This window comes from Spermophilus citellus (genome assembly GCF_964194105.1).
Source record: "Spermophilus citellus genome assembly, chromosome: 12".
NCBI classification, from domain to species: Eukaryota; Metazoa; Chordata; class Mammalia; order Rodentia; family Sciuridae; genus Spermophilus; species Spermophilus citellus.
The window spans coordinates 55,362,612-55,384,107 of NC_138198.1; the positions used below are offsets into that span (position 1 = coordinate 55,362,612).

At 44.6% G+C, this 21,496-nt stretch overlaps 2 protein-coding genes across 2 annotated transcripts in view; both read left to right on the forward strand.

Moving 5' to 3' along the window:
- LOC308631635 (voltage-dependent P/Q-type calcium channel subunit alpha-1A-like) overlaps nucleotides 1–10,528 on the forward strand; it is a gene marked incomplete at both ends in the record, with an annotated part of 113,799 nt that extends 103,271 nt beyond the window's left edge. Inside the window, one exon of the mRNA XM_081263012.1 lies at nucleotides 10,467–10,528. Coding sequence (XP_081119138.1) covers nucleotides 10,467–10,528 — 62 coding nt within the window. The remainder of the gene's footprint in view (nucleotides 1–10,466) is intronic.
- A 96-nt stretch (nucleotides 10,529–10,624) lies between these two features.
- The window catches only part of LOC308631637 (piezo-type mechanosensitive ion channel component 2-like), a gene marked incomplete at its 3' end in the record, with an annotated part of 303,944 nt that continues 293,072 nt past the window's right edge, over nucleotides 10,625–21,496 (forward strand). Inside the window, 1 exon segment of the mRNA XM_081263019.1 lies at nucleotides 10,625–10,852. Coding sequence (XP_081119145.1) covers nucleotides 10,789–10,852 — 64 coding nt within the window. The 5' untranslated portion in view covers nucleotides 10,625–10,788.

Sequence of the window (21,496 nt, forward strand, 5' to 3'; positions counted from 1 at the left end):
ATTTACATTGTGGCCTAGAATGTGGTCTTTTTTGGAAAAAGTTCCATGAGCTTCTGAGAATGTAAATAGAGCTGTGTTGGGGTTAAATATTCTGTGGATGTCTGTTAGGTCCCTTTGACTTACAGTATTATTTAGCTTGGATTCATCTTCATTGATTTGTGCTTTGATGCCCTGTCTATTGGTGATAGGGGTGTGCTGAAATTATCCAATATTATTGTATTAGGGTCTATATGGGAGTTAATATCAACTAGTATTTTTTAAATGTAATTCTGTGCATTGACATTTGGGGCATATATATTTACTATCATTATATCTTCTTAATGAATCATTTTCTTTACTGGGATTAATGGCTTTCTTTGTCTCTTCTGATTAATTTTTATCTGAAATCTGCTTTGTCAGGTAGGAGAACAGTTACTCCTCCTTGTTTTTGGAGTCAGTTTATGAAGAATACTTTTTCGCATCCTTTTACCTTTAGCCAGTTGGTGTCTTTGCCTATGAGTCTCTTGTAAACAGCACATAGTCAGATCTTGTTTTCGATTTAACCCATGTCTTTTGATTGGGGAATTGAGTCCATTAACATTCCACATCAGTACAGACATGTGTCTGTGAATTCCTGCCATTTTGAATTGTTTGCTATATTTGATACTGTCTTACTCATTTAGTGGACCACTCTTCTTTTGGTCTTACTCTATTTGGGAGACTTGGGATTTGTGTTTGGGTTCCTCTGTGTGCAGTTTATCTTGGAGTATTCCCCGTATTGCAGGCTTGGTGGTCATGAACTCTTTCAGTCTATTCTTGTCATGGACAGTTTTTATTTCCCTCTTGAATTTGAAACTGAGCTTTGATGGGCATAATAATCTTGGCTGGCATATCTCATTCCAGGCACTCCTTGATTTTAGGGTCTGAGCAGAGAAATCAGAAGTGAGCCTTATGGGTTTGCTTCTAAATGTGACCTGATATTTCTCTCTTTCAGATTTTAACATTCTTTCTTTATTTCTGTTAGACATTTTGATTATGATGTGTCTTGGAATACTTTTCTGGTTAAGTCAATAGGGAGTCCTACTGTATGCAAATGTTTATTTCAGTTCTGAAATGGGAAAAGTTTTCTATAACTATCTCACCGAAAATGTTCTTTATGCCTTTTGCCTGTATCTCCATATTCTCTTCTTGGGCAGTGATTCTCAGGTTTGGCCTCTGCATGTTGTGGCAGAGTTGCTGTATGTTCTGATCTGTTCTATTATTTTTCCATTTAATTGTATTCTGTGTACTCAAATTCATGTCTCCTGTTTTCAAAGCCTGAGGTTCTGTCTTCTAATACTGAAGGTTCATCTTCTATGCTGTCAAATCTGTTACAGATGCTTTTAAGTGAAGTTTTAATTTGATCCATTGTGTCTTTCCTTTCCAGGAATTCCAATTGGTTTCTATCCCATATTTCTATTTGCTCTCCTAATTCACTCCTTTGATCTTCTTTTGGTTCATTGAACATTTTAATACTCAGATTTTCATAATATTTCTCTGGAATGTCATCCACTTCTGTATCTGTGAGGTCCTTTAGTGGAGGGCTGTGACTTTGGTGGGGAGATCTCTTTGCCTGTTTCCTCAGGTTATATAGGTTCAGGACTCGGGGGTCACCGAGACGGAGGCCCCCTCCTTCTCCATGCTCCTGTACTTCGCCCCAGACACTGAACGGTGGCCAGCGGGCAGTGTGACCCCGGGGAAGGGCGAGCCTGGCTTTCCCCAGGGTGTCGGCAGGGCTGCCACTGGGCGGCTTCACGGGGAGCCAGTGGCCCTGCCCACTCCCAGAGGGCTTCCCTCCTGTGGGAGTTATTTTTGGCTTTGCCCTCACTGATTCCCTTCCCTTGCTGTTCTGTGCCTGTGCGCGTCACCCTTCCTCTCTAATCCACCTTTCCTGCTTCCCTCCAGCCACAGGTTCCTTTATGCACCTGCTCAGCTGCAGCCCTTGGCCCCGCCCCCTGCCCTCGGCCCCGCCCCCTGCCCTCACTGCCTCCTGTGTTCCTCACCGTCCATTCCTGATTGGCAGGTATTTACATAGGGCTGAAGGTGGTACCTCATTGGTCCGGTCTCAACAGGAAAATGACATTTTCCCAGGCCTTTATCTTGGCAGCTGGGGACAGGAACTTTCCCAGGCAAGAGCGGCAAAGTTTAGCTTATGGTCGACCCAGCTATCAGATTCCAGTTGTGAATTTTAGTCCCTTTAGCCACTTGTGACACTTTTTTTCAGTTCTCCTTAAAGATCACACTGTGTTCCTTAGAGTCCCAAACTGGAAACACTCTAAAGGGCCATCAGCAGGAGAAAATAAATGTTTTTAAAGTTTTTACAGAATGGAATAACATTACAAAGCAATAAGAAAGCAAGACCCGTGGTGCACACGTCAACACGGATGAGTTTCACTTACATGATGCTATGAGAGTGAGTACCTAAAGCAATGCCAGATTGTTCATATGAACTTCAAAAATGAGCAAAACTAAGTGATGAGGGACCTCCTTTAAATGTACACTTTAAGGACACTGCTATACATCAAATGTCACTGCACTTTATTGACACCATTGTATTTATGTATGTCAATAAAAACGTTTTAAAAATGATCTTTGAATTAATGTTTTGCAAGATAAGTCCACAGGACAATAGAGCATGTGCAGCAGCAGAAGTGATACTGCAATAGGTACTCCTTGTAGCTGCATGACCATGTGGCATTCCAGATGTGCATGCTTACAGAACTCCAGTGGACCCATGATGCTTGGGAATTGAGGGTAAACAGGTTACCAACGACTGAGTAAGATGGAGGAGCAGTGGCAGCCCAGCCTCAGGACACAAACTTGTCCCTTTGAAGCAGAAATCTCTTCAAATGTAGAAAGAAGGCAGTGGGTTCCTAAGGACCACAAAGGAGTGAAGAACCCTATCATAGCCTGCCTTACCTGTGTCCAGTGTTAGCCACTTGTGGGGAAAACAATGACTGTGGAAGGAAAGAGGGGAAGGACACCCATAGTCCCTTTCCATTTCAGTTGCTTCTCACTTACCAGTAAATCAAAGGCAGAATATCAGTAGAAAGGAGTGAGTCAAGAAGTAAAATAAAAACTATTGAGTTAGTTTCATGCAGTGTTTCAACCATTTTGCTGAGAACATAGCACACATGAATGTACAAGCCACAAAATAGAAACTATACTTCAACAATTTTGCCTGAGTTAAAAGTTCTTGTGTTTGCACTTAAAACTAGATTTGCAGCATATAAAGATTTATGGTAAAATTTATGCTAATAATTTAAGTATTGTTATTTTTTCATTACCCAGAACAACATCAAATGGCAAATAAAAATGGTAAGACAATTTGATAGGAGAGACACAGACAGGGACAGATAGACGGTCCATGACACAAAGGGAAAAGTTTTATATTTTGTGGCTTATAGCTTCATTTTAGTTCCTGCATTTTGATCAAGGAGCCAATGTTTTCCTTTTACATTGGGGCCCACGAACTGTAGCTGGCCCTGGATTCATCCTAGGTGGGAGATCAACTATCTTGGGACATCTCAAAAAGTCGTCCTGTTTTGAGAGTTAGATTTTGAAAGACACATCATTGGTGGTCCATTCACCTTTAAATTTGTTGCACATTGTTTTTTGAAATGCTTAGTTTGCTCAACTGTGTTAGCGGAATTTAAGAAAGGTCATTTTCTCCATGCATAGCAAATGGGGGACATGACCCTAGGGCCATGTCACAGTGTAATACAGGAAAAAAGGGCTTGGGGACCCCTTTCAACCCATGGATTCTGACCTGGGAAGTCGTTCTGCAGACTTGGGGAAAGGATACTGATGCCTTATGTTTATTTTAGTAAGAGGGGCCATTTGCACACATCCCAATACAAACAAGCAAAACACTTATTTGAAGGACCTAAAAGAATCTTGGAATATGCTGTGATGTTTATAGCATCATCCAGCAAGCCAGACATTGGCCTTGGAGAAGAAGTGTCGGACTTCTTAGTCAAGAGGCTCATCAACGGCTGTCGTGACTGTTTGGAGAGTGTAGCAGAGCATTCACTCAGAACCACACTGCTTTCCTTCTGCACAAGTAAAGGGACAATATAAAAACCACTCCAGGCCCAAATGGGAGTTGCTCAAGGAGGCTTAAAAGAAAGTAACTAAACACAGATAACCTTACAATGGTAAAAGAACACAAAACTCAGAGAGCTGAAGGGACTTACTTAGTATCACATCAGCAAGAAGTTGCTCCAGCTGAAGTGACCCCAGTCTCTTGACTTTCTGTAAGTGGTCTCTGCTTCTCATGTCTCTGCAGTGACCAGCAGCATTGCAAAGATGGAATACCATAGTGGGAGGGGCCGGTAAACTCCTGTGGCAGCTGTCCTTATTCCTGTGATATGCCTGCCTCTGTCAAGTATTCTGCTTGGACTTAATAAGTGGTAGAAAACAGGCAACGCATAGAAACTGTATCATCCAACAAATTAAGATGCACAGGATCACAGCTGATGGAATCTGGACATTCTTTACCAGGCCATGTCCTCTGCTGCTTCCAGGATGCTGCCTGTTCTTGCTGGGAATGATATCCCTTCCCACCTAGACTGACTGACTTACTTACTCAACTATAATATTAGACAATGGTTGCTATAGGCCCCATCCTGTCTTACTGGGGATATAGCACTGGAGAAGCCTTGGACCTCCTGGAGCTGACATTCCCTGGAATCCACATCCTCTCTGGAAGCACCATCTTCCCAAGGGATTTGTCTTCCTCTAGTTCCCTGGAGGAGCTCAGATTAACTTTTATCACTCTTCTGTGATGTTTAATGCTTCTTTATAGTTCTTTGCACAACTTCCTATTTACTTAATTATTTACACTGATGCAAACAGTCTGACTTTCCTGGTGAATGGCCACTTTACAAGGGCAGCGCTGTGTTGGTTCCACCCCCCTGCTGTATTTCTGAGCCTCTCGGCCTGTCATTGGCTGCCTCGGATGTTTGTGGATTGTGCTAGATTGCAGGCTTCCTGCTGAGAGTACTTGCATGTTTTTAAATACACTTTTAGCCAAAAGGTGGCACTGCAGGAAAATGAACCAAACCAGAGACTAGCTGCCTGCAGCTATGGATTCTGATCCACTGGTCCTAGTTATTGGCTAATGTGAACAGCTAGGAATAGACAATTCCCCACCTCATACACACTCATGTGCTTACACACATCTGAAATCCCTTGAGAAGACCAATACAGGAAAATCACCTAGACTTACTAATACATTAACATTGCCATGATCATGGAAGAAATCCTGGTAGTGTGACTTACTTGCATTTTAATTAATCTGAAACATGTGTTTATTAATAAATAAATATCTAAGAAGACAGAAAAGTCTATTTTTCTTATTTCATTGGTTACAGGTAAAGAAAAGTTTGCTATATTTTTTGTTTAGTAACTTGCTTTGAATTATTACTACATTTCACTGCAAAATTATTCCCCCAATTCCAGTTCCCTTCTGCAAAACTCTTCCCAGAATTTGATAGCCTCTCTGGACAAAATCATGTTAAAACCAGCAAACTCTTCAAAGGTTTCAGGAGCAAATACACAGAAAGCAGATAGAAAACCCAAGATAAAAATCTGCGGTGATGTTGGTTATAAATAATGAATAGTGGTTTCCATACTTTACTGTTGCCACCTGGGTGCCTGCAGTGCCCAAGGCAAGTCAGATCTTCAACAGAGCAGCCTCCCCACAGATTCACTATCTCTTCCTCCATGCATTTACCTTAAAACAACACATAAAATTTTACATGTTCCTTTATTTTCATAGGTGTCATTTCTTATCAAGTTATGGATGCGTGTGCGTGTTTGTGTGTATGTGTTGGAAACATAAATATAATACAATTCATTTGAAATCTTGCTTTGTGATCTACCTTATAAATGAAATCTTGTCCATGTCCTCAAAGCCTACAATCCAGTTGGGAAGTATCTTCCCATACACCATACACATCAGTGCATACACATCCGTTAGCTGACTTTTCAAAATTCTTAAAACAGCAGACATGAAATCAGTGGTCCGCTTCAGATTTCTGATCCATATTGTAACACATACATTATAGTTAAAACCACAGTATAAATCTAATGTAGAGCCAGCAGGATGTGATTTTTCATTGTCAATTACTCTGGCAAATATTGTGTAAGAATAACCACTTTAGCAGAAGTATAATGAGGGGCATCTTGCAAATTATCAAAAGTTGTCTAAGTCCTTACATTTTGGGGATCTTGTAAATACTACTGCTATATATCTTAAATTGATACATTCAAAAATTACAATCATAGAATAGATAGTTATCTCTTGGTAGCTATGGGTGATTGTTTCCAGGACCACCACTCCCACCCTACATACATGCCAAAAATCTGTGGATGCTCAAGTTTCTTATAGAAAACAGGACAGTATTTGCATTTAACCTATGCACATCCTCCTGAACACTTTAAATCATCTCTAGATTATTTATGATACCTAATACAATATAAACATTGTATATGACTCTACTATATTGTTCAGGGAAAATGACAAGTAAAGAAGTCTGAATATGTTTAGTATGGATGAGATTTGTTGTTTTAGTACTTTTGATCTGGAATTGGTTGAATCCATTGGTGTGGAGCTCACAGGTATGGAAGATCAACTTTGTCAGCAAAAGGAAAGGCTTCCATTTAGCTTCCAGATTCTCTTAAGTATAAAATCTCCAAACCATGTGGACCGTAACAAAACTGATTTCCAAGTAAATGCGCCTTATAACATAAATAAAACTGAGTATAGATGGAAAGTGGAAATGAATGTATCTAAAATGTTCTATTAGTACATACTAAGGCAGACACGTTGCCAGTGCTGGATGGCACCCTCCCTGAGCTGGCAAGAGGCCCACAGTCTCCACAGGCTGGATGGCACCCATGGATCTTGGCAGATCTCACTGGGGGAAGAAAATGCCAGGTTGACAAGCTTTATGTTCCCTGTGGGAGACATTGCTTTGTAAGGTTGCCATTTGGGAAATATCCATCCCTGAGATCTCTCAAAAGAAGATCTCAGAGTATCTGAGAGGATAATTGAAGATAATGGGACTAAAGATGATATGGGACTGAAAAAGATTATTAGCTCTGTATTGCCTTATTGAGCTGGATAGAGAAAATTAGCATATGGGACAAAGATGGCATTTCTGAATAACGTCATCAATCAGTGCAGCACTAAAGCAAGTTCAGAAAAGGCAAAAGATAATAGGTGCAATGCAACTTGCACCAGGCATGAAGCGCCACATTCCTTGCAGCCAAAGACTTCAACACTTGGGAAAATGTCCACCACTCCTCTAGACCAGTTTCTGAACATACCTGAGGGGCCAGTGTATACTTCTTGAAGTGTCACAGCAGGTAAAGCTTCAGCAGATCAGTTTCAAAAATGTAGAACCAGACCTTGTTTTCCAATAACAATGATAGTAGTCATAGTAATTATTATAGTAATAATAGCAGCCAGTATTTGCTGAAAAATCGCTATGTGCCAGGCATTTCTCTAAGGACTGTATATATGGTTTTCATCGGTTAGCACTCCATATTAGATAGGTTTGATTATTTCTTCCATTTCTAGATGAAAAAACTGAGGCACTAGTCAGTAATGATGCAAAGAAGTCATCATTTGACAGTGTAGATTCAGAGAGACATGGAGTAACTGGTATTTAATTCATTCTCTATGCTAAGCTGGTGGTCATGTACTTCAAAGGGCTATGTAAGTCAGCTTTCTGTTAATGTAATAAATAATTAAGAGAACTCAACTTAAAAATAAAAAGAGTTTATTTTGGCTCACAGTTTTGGAGGGTTTAGTACATGAGCAATAGTCTTGCTGCTTTGAGTCTGTTGATGGCTGCAGAACATGGCGGAGGAAGGCAGTTCAACTCAGGGCTTGGTATGAATTCAATGGCATTCTCCCCATGGCCAACTGTTGAAGCTCCCACAATATTTCTAGAGTCCTACGGGATGGGGAAACCATCTTTAAGTGTCTATAAGTGTACCCCCAAATAAGCCTTGGGGGACACTTATCCCAAACAGCAGGTATTCACCCAATCAAAATGTGTACTCATGTGGCTGAGCATTACAGGCACTTTGTCTTCTCACCAGAGCATTCTCTAGCTCTTTCAGAATTCATTCCCATCATGCTCAGGTTGGGGATAAGTTTGCAGAGCAAGCAGAGCTCCTGAACACTGTTATCAGAACCCTGGTGAGCCAGTGGGGTCCTTCAAGATGGACCTGTGGAGACACCAGTCCTGCCCCTCAAGGTAGGCGAGGCAGAGGAGAAAATAGCAGTTATAAACACAACACCACTGAAGGGCGATCAGAATAGAGGACAGAGACCAGGGAGTGGGAGAGATGGAGGGAGGGGGAAGCAATGGGAAGGGATATTGGTCAAATTATGTTGTTACATTGTGTTCATGAACTACTATGTAGTGGCATAGCCTGCCACTTGCACCACTGTAACGCACCAATAAAAAGATAAATAAAAAACACTGCCACTGGCTAATGACTGGTGTGCTCCAGTCAATCCGATATGGAAACCAGAAGGCTGGATTTGGTCCGGCCATGTGGATGTTGGTATTGAAATCTAGGGGAATGTTTTCTGAGTTCTGATGTGTGAAAGAGGACTCTGGTTCTCTACCCTGGCTGCATACCTGAGAATCACATAAGAGCCTTAAAAAAATATAGGTGTGGGACCCCAGACCAGACCAGTGAAGTTAGGATTTCTGGGAGTGTGGAGTAGGAGCATTTGGATTTTCAAAAACTCCCCAGGTGACAGCAACATGTGGCTGGGATTGAACACTTTGTATTAAATATTGTCCAGACAACTGAAGTTCCTTGGAGAGTAGGCACTGGAAGTCTCAAAACTGGGATGGAGCTCTTGACATCTCTGGAACTGAAGGACTAGCTTGGTAGGCATGAGACAGGGCAAGCAGAGAGGATGCTTGGTCAGGTGCCCTGTTTGCTGGGACGGTTGTGTCTCCTCACTAGGCCTCCAGAATGGTAACTTTTGAAAAACTCTGGGCAGTCGTTAAGCCTGGTAAGAACATGGAAGATATTCAGAGAAAACAACAGTCAATTAACAACACAGTATTATTTAAAACTGAGGAGTGCTTCTTCACCTTTTAGTTAGGACCCCAAAATGAATTATATCAGAGAGAGGGAAGGAGGGGGGGCAAGCACAAGCTCCGAACCTCAAAATTAGCGATGTATTTATGTCAGCGTTCTGTAAAATAAATATTTCTTATTCACATTCAGTAATTAGCTGCTAATTTAAAGCTCTGTCCTCTTCTCTGATCCCACTATTAGACTTATGATGAGTTTGGGTTTAGAGGCTATTTAAGTTTCTTTTTTTTTTTAAATGTGTTTGGTGTTTTTTTTTTTTTTTTTTTTTTTTTTTTTTTTGTAGATGGCAGCATGCCTTTATTTTATTTGTTTATTTTTATGTGGTGCTAAGGATTGAACTCAGTGCTACAGCCTTAAGTTTCCTGAAAGTGGCAGCACACATAGGTGGATTAAGTTTCAGGGTATCTGCACAAGATTTAAACTATCTTGAGTCTTTATGAAAGGAAGGAAGGAAGGAAGGAAGGAAGGAAGGAAGGAAGAAAGGAAGGAAGGAAGGAAGGAAGGAAGGAAGGAAGGGAGGGAGGGAGAAAAGGTAATGGATCACATTACAAAGTGCACTGTAGCTCCCAGAGAACTTGGGAGGGCATCTGAGTTCAAAACACATGCTTACTTTATGTCAAAAAATCAGTACCCACACAGGTAGTTGTTATGGTTAAGGAGTCAGGACAAAACCATGGTTTGCATGCTTTTTTCATGGATCCACGGATCCCTCCTCTCCAACCAATGTAATCCCAGGTGCAAGTCCTGAATGGAGGTTAAATGCTCCCACCACTCCCTGGATGGAAATGCCAGTTCTCCCTAGGCCTCTCTACAAATCCTAAGATCCTCTGCCTCCTGGTCCTGAGATTCCCCTTGGCCCCAGCAGATCCCTAACTCTCAGATAATCTTAACACCAGGGAAGGGACAAATTCGAATCTCGCAGCTTCAGCTGATTTCTCTAGATGTTGTTTCGCAAATAAGCAAAGGGAGGTTTTTGGAATATTATAGGTGCCAACATACTCTCCTCTAGAGCTAGGACCAGCAAGAAACAAAGCCTAAGAGAAAAAAAGAGTTCCCCAAGATATACAAAGTGGATGCACATCTGAGTTTTTCTGTGCATTCTGGAGAAAGGCTAGCTAGGATTGGTCAGACCCCGTTCAGAGTTGAAACTTCTTTGGCAGAGACTCGTTGGCTTCAGAAGGGTTCTGCGCAAAAGGCTCCCCGGCCTCCCCTGAGCGACGCCCCGGAGCCCGGCCAGAGGACTGCACTCCCTCTTCGCCCCCTTTCCGCACTGTTCCAGACCCCTAGGACTCTCCCAAACTGTCCTCCTCCAGGGCCCCCGCCCTGGCTGCCCCTGAAGAGGCCGCCGCCACCGGAGCCTGAGTTCTACACTTAATGGGCCGGCCGCAGAGGGTCGGGCGCCTGGCTAGGTGGCTGCCAAGAGCCTGGTGAGCGGCTGCCCAGAGCCCTGCGGGCAAGGGGAAGCTGAGAGCGCGTTGAGCGCGCCCTCGGGGCGGAAAGCCCGGAGGCCAGCGCAGAGGCGATGCCTGGGCGGCTTGCTGGTGGTAGGAGGCCCTAGGCGGGCATGGGCCTGGCGTCCCAGCCCTAGGGACCCTCGAGCCTCGCCCCTGCGCTCGGAGTCGCCGAACCGACGCGATGGCCTCGGAAGTGGTGTGCGGGCTGGTCTTCAGGCTGCTGCTGCCCATCTGCCTGGCAGTAGGTGAGTCTAGTGGGCTCCCCAAGGTTACTCGGGGACTGTGAGGAGGGCTTCTTAGTGGGGACTTCCTAGCAAAGTTTAGGGCACTAGTGCTCCCGGATTCGATTCCCGAAGCGTGGGCCAGGTGGCAACAGCGACAGCCGCGCTGTCCCAGCGTCACAGTAAGTCTCTCTCACTTCCCGCTCTGGGGCAAAGGACCGGTGTCTCCCTTCAACGTCCAGCTGCAGAGTCCCGGTAACAGAGATCTGCTGCAGGTGCTGGAGACCGTTGTGTTGAATTTAGCCACGCGTGGATTTTTTTTTTTTTTTAATAAGCAGAGTACTGCCTGTGCACAGAGGATGCAAGTCGCCTGGAAGGCGGCAGTGACCCCCGCGGTAGGAACCTGAGCTTAGACCTGAGGCCCCCTCCTCCAGGATGTCCTGGGACAGGCAGCACATGGTGCTCCATCCAGACCACCAGGGGCCATCTCTTCCCTACCCCATATCCCAGCCACCCTGTAGGGAGAAGTGAAAGATCCAATGGAGTTTTTTTTTTTTTTTTTTTTTGTTTGTTTGTTTGTTTGTTTGTTTTTTAAAGAAAAACAGGGACTAGGCACCGGGAAAGCCCCTTTTACAAGGGAAGTGTTGGATGCTGAGGCTGAGAACCTATCTAGTCCTGCCCTCCCTCTCCGGGCACTTAGAGGGTTGGAAGCAGGCTTGGAACTCCTTGGGACTGGCGGGGTGAAGACCCGGCCACCGAGAGCCTCAGGGATGCCCAGAGGAGTGCCTCACTATTCTACAGGCTGGCAGGGTGTTGAAAGGATGTAGGCGTTGGTCTAAGGACCAGCCAACGTCTAGTAATGAGGGAGTTTCTGAATTTCTTCTCAAATCCTGCATGTTATGCTGAATCCCACTCCTAAGACTGATCATGGGACCATGGGACTGTGCTTGGCTTTTCCTCTTCCCACTCCAGAGCTAGAGAATAGAACACTTTACCAAGTAGCAATTGTGTTTACAAAGAGAGGGTGGTCTTTGCACAAAAGGCCACCTTTGTGCCCCTTGCCAGAGGTTAATGACTCGAAATCACACCTGTGTTAAATGTTTTCTTTGTTCAAAAGTATGAAACCCCGAGGCAAGCCATCCACAGGATATTGTAGTGGAGTACTATTTAACACCTTTAGATAGCAAAGTGTCTGGGAGACTTGAGCAGGAGAACCCTCCATGGAAAAGCCAGCTTGGGCAGCAGGAGGGACTCCTCTGGGGTTTGCTGGCCTCATCCTCAAAACTGCATTTCAAGTTTAAAGGCAGGACCATTTTTCCAGGGATCTTTGTTGTCAACAAACTCACATACAGGAGGAGCTCATCTTCAGCGAAACTGACTTGGAGGTTGGTTTGGGAAAGGTTCTCTAGGCACTTTCAGCACAGTGGGTGTCTGTTTGGCAGTCACCTCTGCATCTGGAGCCTGGCAGAGTGCCCGGTACATTTCGTATTTGCTGATTGGAAGCTAGTGCCTGAGTTAAGGAGGTGCTTTTAGAGAGAGGGCCGACTTGTGGCCAATGCTGACCAGAAGGGGTCCTCAGGAGTGGCTCTGGGGTCAGAAGCTGCTCCCTCCCCTCTCTGACCCACCATCTCCTCCTTGTTTCCCTCCTCCTTCTCCCTGGGCACTTGCTGGGTTCTGTGATTGTTAGAAGAATAAGACGTGGTCATCTGCAGCCAGTTCGGTCCATTCTGTCAAATGACAGGGGGAATGACCCCTTGATTGCCTGTGACCTCTCCCTAAGCATTGGCTCCTATTAGACATCTTGCTTGTCCCTAGTCTGGGAGGCTGGAGCCTAATTATCCTGACTAACCTGGGGTTTTCCACTCCGAGAGGCCCTTTACCAGGATTGTTGCTGTGGCACAGAGTGGGCGGTGCAAAGCCCTGGGCGGAGGCCCCAGAGCTTCCAGAGCCCCCAGGGGAGGCAGAACAGGGGCTGCTGCCCATGGTCTGGGGTCATCCTCCTCCTGGCCTCTTGCCTCATCCCGCCTCTTCCATGGCACCCACCCACCATGGAAGAGTCACCTCCTACCTGCCTGAGCCCACAGGTTGCGGGCTTTAGATGTGGGTCCACCTTGAGCCCCGGGCTTTCTTGGGAGAAGCAGGGCTCCCAGGCGCCGGGATAGTAACCCCGCCCCCTCTGTTTCCTGGACCACAGAGTCAGTCCAGGGAATGTTGCAGCCTTAACATGGTCTGCTCCTTCCTGCTTGCTCACACTTCTCTGTGGGAGGGCGTGTGTAAGAGTGTATGTGTGTGTGCATTTGAGTGAGCTTGTGTTTGAGTATAAGTGTGTGAGTCTATGTGTGTGAGCATGTGTGTGGAGTGTTATGAGTGTGTGAGAGATGTTATGGATATGTGGTGTGTTGTTTTTTGTGTGTGAGATGTTACGAGTGGGAGTGTGTGGGGATGTTTTGAGTGTGTGTGATGTGGAGCCTAGTGGTGTCCCCAGCTCAGCCTAGAGCCTGTTGTTTCCCCAGGAGCCTGCAAGGCGTGGGTTCAGGGAGAGCAGGGACTGGCTGCCCCAGGAAGGCGGAGGAGGAGAGTATCTGGGGATGTGGCCCTAAATCTCTGCTGGACTTTCACTGCTGTCTGGAAGACAACCCACACCTGGAAGCCTAATGGTGCCTTCCAATGGTTGAGCTTCAACAGGGTGGTGGCTGCCACCTTGATTCTCTTCTTGAGGAAGTGGAGATTTCAAGGTTATTGAAGGGTTTTCTGATCTATCTACTCTCAGGGGGCTGCTAAATCAAGCATGCAGCTTTCTTAACATCCTGGGCAGGGAGTGCAGCAATCTGCTTGCCGTTAGAATGGATCTCACACCTTCCCCATCTATTTTGACCTTGGGCAAGGCAGCCTTCAAAGTCAAGCCCTGGCAGAATCCTGCGGCTGGCTTCCCTTTAAACCCCCATTTCTGTAGCACTGATGTGGAAGCCTCCGCCCTCATGTCTTCACCTAATGATGGGGGTGAGAACCAACTGTCTTGTGTTTAATCTGTTGCTAATTTTTTTTCCCCTGTGAAAGAAATGAAAGGGCAGTGATAAGTGATACCAGGGCTCTTCTATGCAGGTGTTATCTGATTCTTGAGTGTTAAAAGCAAACAAAACCATAACAGAATGTGGTGTTCATCATCCAAAATGAACATGTGCTGACAGATGTGCCTATATCTATAGCCACCACAGATTTGAATATCTCCAAAAGACCTGTGACTTCTTGGTGGCCCTCAGAGTTTTCCTTATGCATAATATATGAAAATGTCAAAAACCTTCTGTAATATCATGCAGCCTTTCATAATGATAGCAATAAATGGTCTTTGTTGAGCACTTTACAAATATCTTTTCTTTTTACACAATTGTTTTTCCACCCATCTTTAAGTACATGACTGAGTTTGTTCCAAGGTTAGGAGGGACTAGGGATATTTTGATCACTGGCTCCAACCGGTTTATTCCATCTTGCCTAGGGTTGCTTGGAGTTCCCCAAGGTCTTGTCCAGAAGAGCCAGCATACTCACATTCAGGGAGGGAAGAGAAGGGAGGACCCTGGACGTGGACAGTACCAAGGGAGAACAGAGGACAGAGACCTAGGTAGCTCCCCACCCCAGCTCCTGCTCCCCCTAAATGGAGGGTGAGAGGTGAGGAAAGAGCAGAGAAATAAAGGGCTGCCTAGGCTACAGTGTTCCCAGGAAAAATTATACTTGGAAAATATTGCAATTCCAGGAATATTCTTTAAAATTCCCTTTGGAAATAGCTGCATTAAAATCATAGTAAAAATATGTTGTCACTTTTGAAATATGTCCAGGTCTAGCTCTCTAAACACAATTTCTTTCTATAGTATATTTATTTTCTCTATGTAGCAGATATCTTCTTCTTCTCCGTCTTCTTCTTTTTATACCAGGGATGGAACCCAGGGGCACTTAACCACTGAGCCACATCCCCAACATTTTTTATTTTTTATTTTGAGACAGGGGTCTCGCTTAGTTGCTGAGCCAGGCTTTGAATTCATGATCCTCTGCCTCAGCCTTCAGAGCTGCTGGGAATTCAGAGGTGCGCCACTGCACCTGGCTTCCAGATGTAATTTTGAAATCCCACTTAAACACAGTTCAAGACTCACAAATGAAGCTAATTTGAATCTAATCAGCATGGATTTTTTCTTGATCAGTGTTAGTCTGGCTTGCTGCTGCCACCTTGTTCAGTGGTTCCAGCTGCTGAAGGATCCCTGGAAAGCATTTAAAGTAACTTTGCTTTTAGCCATACCTTCTCGGCCTTGTAGAAGTAGATACTATGTCCCACTCTCAAAAATAACTGAAAGGATGGAAATAACTGAATGGATTTGACATGTATAGCATGCAGAAGTTTTCTGATTATGACCTGCTTTTTTGAATTCTTTGCACACTATTCAGCATGAAGCCAGGATATTATTATGATGAACGTGTTTAGACTCTTGTATGTGAATTTGCAAATACTAAAAACATTTTATTAAAGCAGAAGCAGATCTGGTCTGTGTTGTTTCTGCCAGTTAGTATTTGGGCCTTCTGGTATCATTCCACTAGTTATCTGAGGGTGAAGATTTTTTCAAAGACTAACTGATTCCTTAGAAAGTTAATGGTTTTGTGACCCAGTCTGAGATGATTGCCCCCCTCATAGTTTTCCAACTCTGAGCTCCACAGCCTACTTCAGGTTCAATGGGGACTACACAAAGCACACCGTGTCCGCTGCAGCCTCCTCTGCCCGCTCAGGCCTTCTGAGTGGAGTGGACAATCCATTTTCAACACCTTCACCTGCACGTTTGCCAGGAGCCTGTCGATGCCCCTGCCCTCAAGGGCAGGCCCTTTCCAACCAGGAGCCGCCTTCAGAGCGTCCCTCCAGGTTCATTCTGCTCTTTCTTCTTGGCCCACCAGGGAGCCGTGGCTTCCCCTCTGGGTCCCAGAGCAGGGAGAGTCTCAGGCCTCCTTCTTGGCTCCTTTCTACCTTTGCTGTGTGTGAAGCCCAGGGTGCTTTCCTGTGCTCTGAGCTCTCCAGGAATTTCTTCAGCAAAGGGGCCTGGGCTTCTTTGAGGGCTTGAGTGCTTTTCAGCCTGAACCTCATTCAAAGCAGGCAATCCCCTGTTGTCTTTCTCCTTAGGCCCACCACCGGGCCAGTGGCCTACCAGCTGGTATTCCTGTCTTGGCATTAGATGGGCTCTTTCCTTTTACTGACAAATGGTTCTAAGCAGAGGTGGGTCTTGTGTTCCTGAGTTCTCTTGTCAATATGCGTTCCTCAGGGCATGAGGCAGATAAGACCAACATGAAGTGAAGGTGTAGGCAGTCAAGTTGGTGCGCTTGCCCTGCTCCAGGAGACACCCCAGGGATGTAGTCCTTGCTCTGCCATCTTGCAGGACATGCTCAAGGCAGCCTGACATTAGGTCCATATCAAGCTGAAGGATGCAGGAAGCAAATGCAGGAAGGACCCTTCTTTCCACTATGTAAGGCTGCAACTTGGGAGTTGCATGAGTGTGCTAACTAGCTAATGTGTGCTAGTGTGCAATAAATAGCAGCTTTTATTCTTGCAGTCTGATGCTAAGCAATTATGTTAGTTGGGTCGAATTTATGGGCTAGTTTGAGGGCCTGTCTATCAAGAGCAGCCCCTTCCCATGGGCGGAGTTCAGAGTCACAGTCAGTGTAAGTGGTGCTTTGAGACGCTGTTGAAGGCTGAGGATGGCCCTGTCTTGTTCCCTCACCACAGTCAGACACATTGGAAGGTCTCTGTGCCATTGCTCATTTTTATCTTTGAAATAATGTGACAACTGTGACATCTTAATTTCCCTTGCCTAGCAATAGGGTGCTTTGTTCACACTCCTTACAAAATTCTCTTCTTAGTTCTTCCCTTCTCTGTGTCTGCAAGTTCAGGAACTCTGTATAAGGGGCTTCTTGTTGCTATCCCCAGCACTAAATGACTTCCTAACATAGAGCAGCCATTTGAAAAAATGCCGGTTTTGAATTGTAGGTTTTTCTATTGTGCCTGATTACTGTATAAGGGCTGAGCACTGAACACATATTTTCCAATTGATTAATTAAAATATTCATTGGCTAAATTTCTTTCTCTTGAATATCTCAGAAATTTGAACCTAGAGTTAAGGTCTACCTTCCTGTAGCTGTTGGTTTCTGAGTCTTTGAATATAAAATTCATAACAGCGTGTAACACTCTCCCTAACTTTCATAAATGAGCATTTTATCAGTATTGCAGTTAATGCATTTTACTTGCTTTGCAGTGAGGAGAGAAGGAAAAGACCCATTTGACAATGTAAAGTTTGACCGGAGCATCATCCTTGAAGTGCATATTATTTTTTAAAATGTTTTCAGCTCTTTTGGAACCACACAAATCGATCTGTTTTTTCTTGTGGTCAAATCCTCTAGGTCAGCAGTTTTGGCCACAGATTCAGTAAAGGAGGAAGAACACAGAGCCTTAACAAGATGGTGATTCAGAACCAGAGTGCCATGGAGTGTGCACATTGAGTTGTCACACCCTTCCCTTCTCTGTCCCCCACTGTACCTGTGTGCCAGCTGTGCTGGGCTTGGCATTGCTGCAGGAACATGGACCCTTGTTAGAAATACAGGCAGTGAAGAATCTGGGAAGGACCCTGGTCTTCAGGTCTAGTGAGAAAGTCTGGATCCTGTTTATAATACACTCATTACTCTTCCAAGTCACGGAAACTCTCCATTCTTCAATTACATCATCTATAGAATGAGATGTTCAAAGCTAAGAAATACTTTCATGGTTTAACAGGGTTATTTCTGCACATGCATTTTTTAATGTGAGAAAGGTACGACCACAAACCACCATTTCATAGCCAGCATTTTTACATCTAACTTTTCTAGTCTCTAATACCCATCCAACTTATGTGGCTAAAGACTTGCTTCAAAGGAAGGTGAGGGACTGCTAAGTAAAATAGCTTTTTATCCCATTAGCTGTGGGAGTGCAGATGTCACACAGAGCTGGTCATGGGGACAGACATTCTGGTCCAGGCTCTGCAGCTCTTCCCTCACCTGCTCTGCGTTCAGGCGTGGAAGATACCTCACCTCGCCAGTGACAGCAACAGGAGCAACAAGAGGCATGATTGCATTTCGTCTCTGCAAAAGAAAAGGACTTGGAGTGCCCAGCTTGTGCTCAGTCATGCCTGTGAAGACAACCAAGCCACAGTGTGGGGTAGCTAAGGCTGCATGGTCTTGTAGAAACATAGAGTTATCTAAATAAGATTTGAGTCAGGAAAATAAGTTTTGAGTAATACACTGAATTTAATCAGCATGACATTACAATGACATTGTAGGCCTCGGGCGAACTTAGCTAGATAATTCCATTATTCATGAAAGAAAGAGGAGGCTGCTCAGAATCCTTAGATGCCCATAGAAAGGAGTCCCAGGGGAGGCCCCATGTAGGTGTGCTGCAGGGCCTCAGCACCAGCTACAGAGTGTGAGCTTCCTGAATTCAAAGCCCTCCACCGTCCTCCTCCTCTTTCAGACTAAAAATCAGAGCTGGTTCACACGCACCAGGCTAATTCTAACTTATGTTGGTCCTGGGGTCAGTCTCGCTGGTAAGCACTGGAATGTTCTCTGCTAAAGCCAGGCATGCTACCTGCATGCCAGACAGGCTTGCTGTGGCTCCAGGCCTTTGATCACCCATCTTCAGCCAGGAGAGAGGACTAGAGTCAGGTTACAAGGCTTTGGGAAGAGGGAGAGTCATTCAGTGGGATTTGTGTCTTGTGAGCCAGTGTTTTCCAGAAGCCTCCAACTACCTAGAATTTTTCATTAACAGCCACAAACCACCTTCAGCAGTAGTTTCAAAGCCTTCTGGGCTTTGCTTGTGCATCTCTTTAGGGCTCACTGCAGTGTCCATCCTTAGGGGCACTGCCGGACCACCAGCTCGTTTTCTGGATTCAGCTCAGACAACTCTGGGCTGTTCTCCCACGTTAGAACCCCCTGCATGTTATGCCAGTCTCTCACCTAGGGCTACTGTAAAGGATGCCAGGTAGTCCTCAAAGGCATGTCTTAAAATCGTATAAAAGAATATTTTTAGCAATTATTTCTAGAAAATAAAGGCATATCTTCCCCCAAATTATTCAGAAGGGAACAAATTGCAGATATGATCTTAGCTTATGGTATGGATTGGTCATTTGTTCCAATATGTTCCTTCTCAAGTGTTAACTCTCTTCCTAGAATGCAAATTTCAAATGTAATGCTGATCTTCCCAGGGCAGAGCAGTGTGCTGCTCAGGCAACCTGTCTGGGCTACTTGAGTAACAGGAGCCACACTGTGATGTTCCATAGATTTGAACATGCAAGGAGAGCATTCTCTTTACAAGAACACTTTTGAGGTGTGGCTTGGATAGTCCACTGCTGATTGTTTCTTTCAGTCTGTTTTTAAAAATCATCCTCTGTCTGGTTTTGGTCAAGTTTTTCCTGCTCCTCTCATGGGATCCATGTGCATTTTCCAGAATCTGTCAAAATTCATGCAGTCACCTAAGACAATACGCGTGCCCCTCCTTTGCTATCTTAAAACAGGCTGTTCTTTACTCCAAAGACCAGTGGAAACCCAGGTCTCTTTCTTGATTGCTCTCTGTCTTTGTGGGCATTGATGTTTTCTAGGCTTCTTTTCTGGCTATTGCTCAAGGGGAATTTGACCTTTTTTAAATTTTTTATTTTTTTTTAATATTTATTTTTTAGGTGTACATGGAATTTTACCATTTTTACAAATCTTATTGTGAAGGTCTCCAGGTATCTCTGTAGTTCCCATCTTCAGACTCCTGGGTCAGTGGTTGGCACTATTCCTATCTTGGTTCCTAATAGAAACAGAAGAAAAAGGCTTTGTTTTGCATGCCTTGTTTTTTTCTTTCTCCTTCAAAATTAAACAATATAAGGAGAGGGATTTAAAGAGTGGTTGATGAGGTACCCTGGAGTCTGCAGCTCGGAGCTGAGGCCCTAAAGGATTTTGTGTTCTCCATTCCCCACCAAGTCATTGTTCATGGGCTCTTTGAATTTATGATGCAATTCCTATTGGGAAACATTTTTATTTTGCGAAGACTTTCAATGTCTTAAGTCAGCATTTTGTGTCAGCGAGAGATTAAGAAACTTACATGATTAGGTATTTGTGAGAAGTGCCAGCTAAATAAATCAGATGTTCTGCACAGCAAGGCTGGTCAGAGGCTTGTGTCTGCTGCAGTTGGGAATCTCTCTGAGTCAGTTTGAGGTGTGCTTCCCCGTCCCACTGCTGGACTCCTGCTCCCTCCTATGGCGCTCATGTTTTGGGAACGTACATTGGACCCTTCTGGATTTCTGGAGCCTTATGCTCATGGAAATGAGGATGGTTTTATTTTTATTTTTTATTTTTGGAATAAGGTGGCCTTTCAGAAGACCCTGGATCTGTTTAGAGGGGTAGAAATGAACAGTAGCCAACGCTGACTGATGTTCACTGTCAAAACTACCAGAAGAAAGAAGGGGACTTCCCCTGTTAACCCCTGCTTGCTGACTTACATGTACTGTAGTTTATTTAAAAAGACAAATACGTGTGTAGTATAGTCCACTGTCCACATCCAGGCCACCTGGGACTTTGGGACACTCAAGTCAGATGTCACTCCTCTGCTTTAAACATCCAGTGCTTTCTCATTGAATGTAAACAACAAACACTAAATCCTTAACTTGGCCCGTGAAGCCCAGGGCTCCCTGGCCCTCTAGCCACCCTGGCATTATTTCTGTTATTCAGAGGAAGCTATTTTTGTGTTGAGGCTTTTGTACTCGCTCCTTGATCTGATGAGCAGTCTTTCCCTGGACCTCAGCTTGCACATGGCCCACTCAGGGCTGTGCTTGCACACCACCCAGGCCACCCTGCTCACTCACGGCACTGCTTCTGTCCTTCTCCCCCATGCTGGTTCTGTCTCACTTCTTTCATGCCAATGCATGCTTATTTATCACTTTCTGACTCCCATTCCCTCTGATTTCCTAAGACTGAAGCATCTGAGCCCAGAAGAGAAGAACCTGTTCCCTGCTATCTCCCGGCTCTGCCCTGAGTATCTCAGGTAGGGCCTGGCCCATGGGAAGCAGGCGCACACTCAGCACTGGCCTTAAATGACCACCCAACTGCCATGTTCTTTCATTCCTCCATTCAATTAAGTCTCAGTTACCCATCTGTAAAACAGAGGGAATAATATTGCCTACCTTATAGGATCACTGGGGAGGCTAACCGAAATTGATCTGGGGCCAGGGGAGAAGCTCAGTGGTAGAAAGCATGAGGTCCTAGGTTTGATTCTCAGCACCACAAAAATATAAAATTAAAAATTAATGCCCTTAACATGTTGTTAAACACTAGGTAGCATTTATTAAGCACTTAATATAAAAATTATTGTGATGGTGATCTTTTATTGCTTCATCCATCAATTTTGGTCAATGAATATGGCTAGATTCTGACAATGCAAAAAAATGTGTAAGGCTTGGTCTGTGCTTCTGAGATTCCTTTTAGACCTAAGGTAGCCAAGGGTCTCCACTGAAGTCTGAATGGAAAGTTGCAGGTGGTGTTCATCAGGTCTCTGCCTTCTGTCCTTCAGCACTTTGAATGATCTCGGAGGTGGTGGAGAAACTGGTCTTTGCAGAAGGAGGAAGAGCTCCTGGTGAG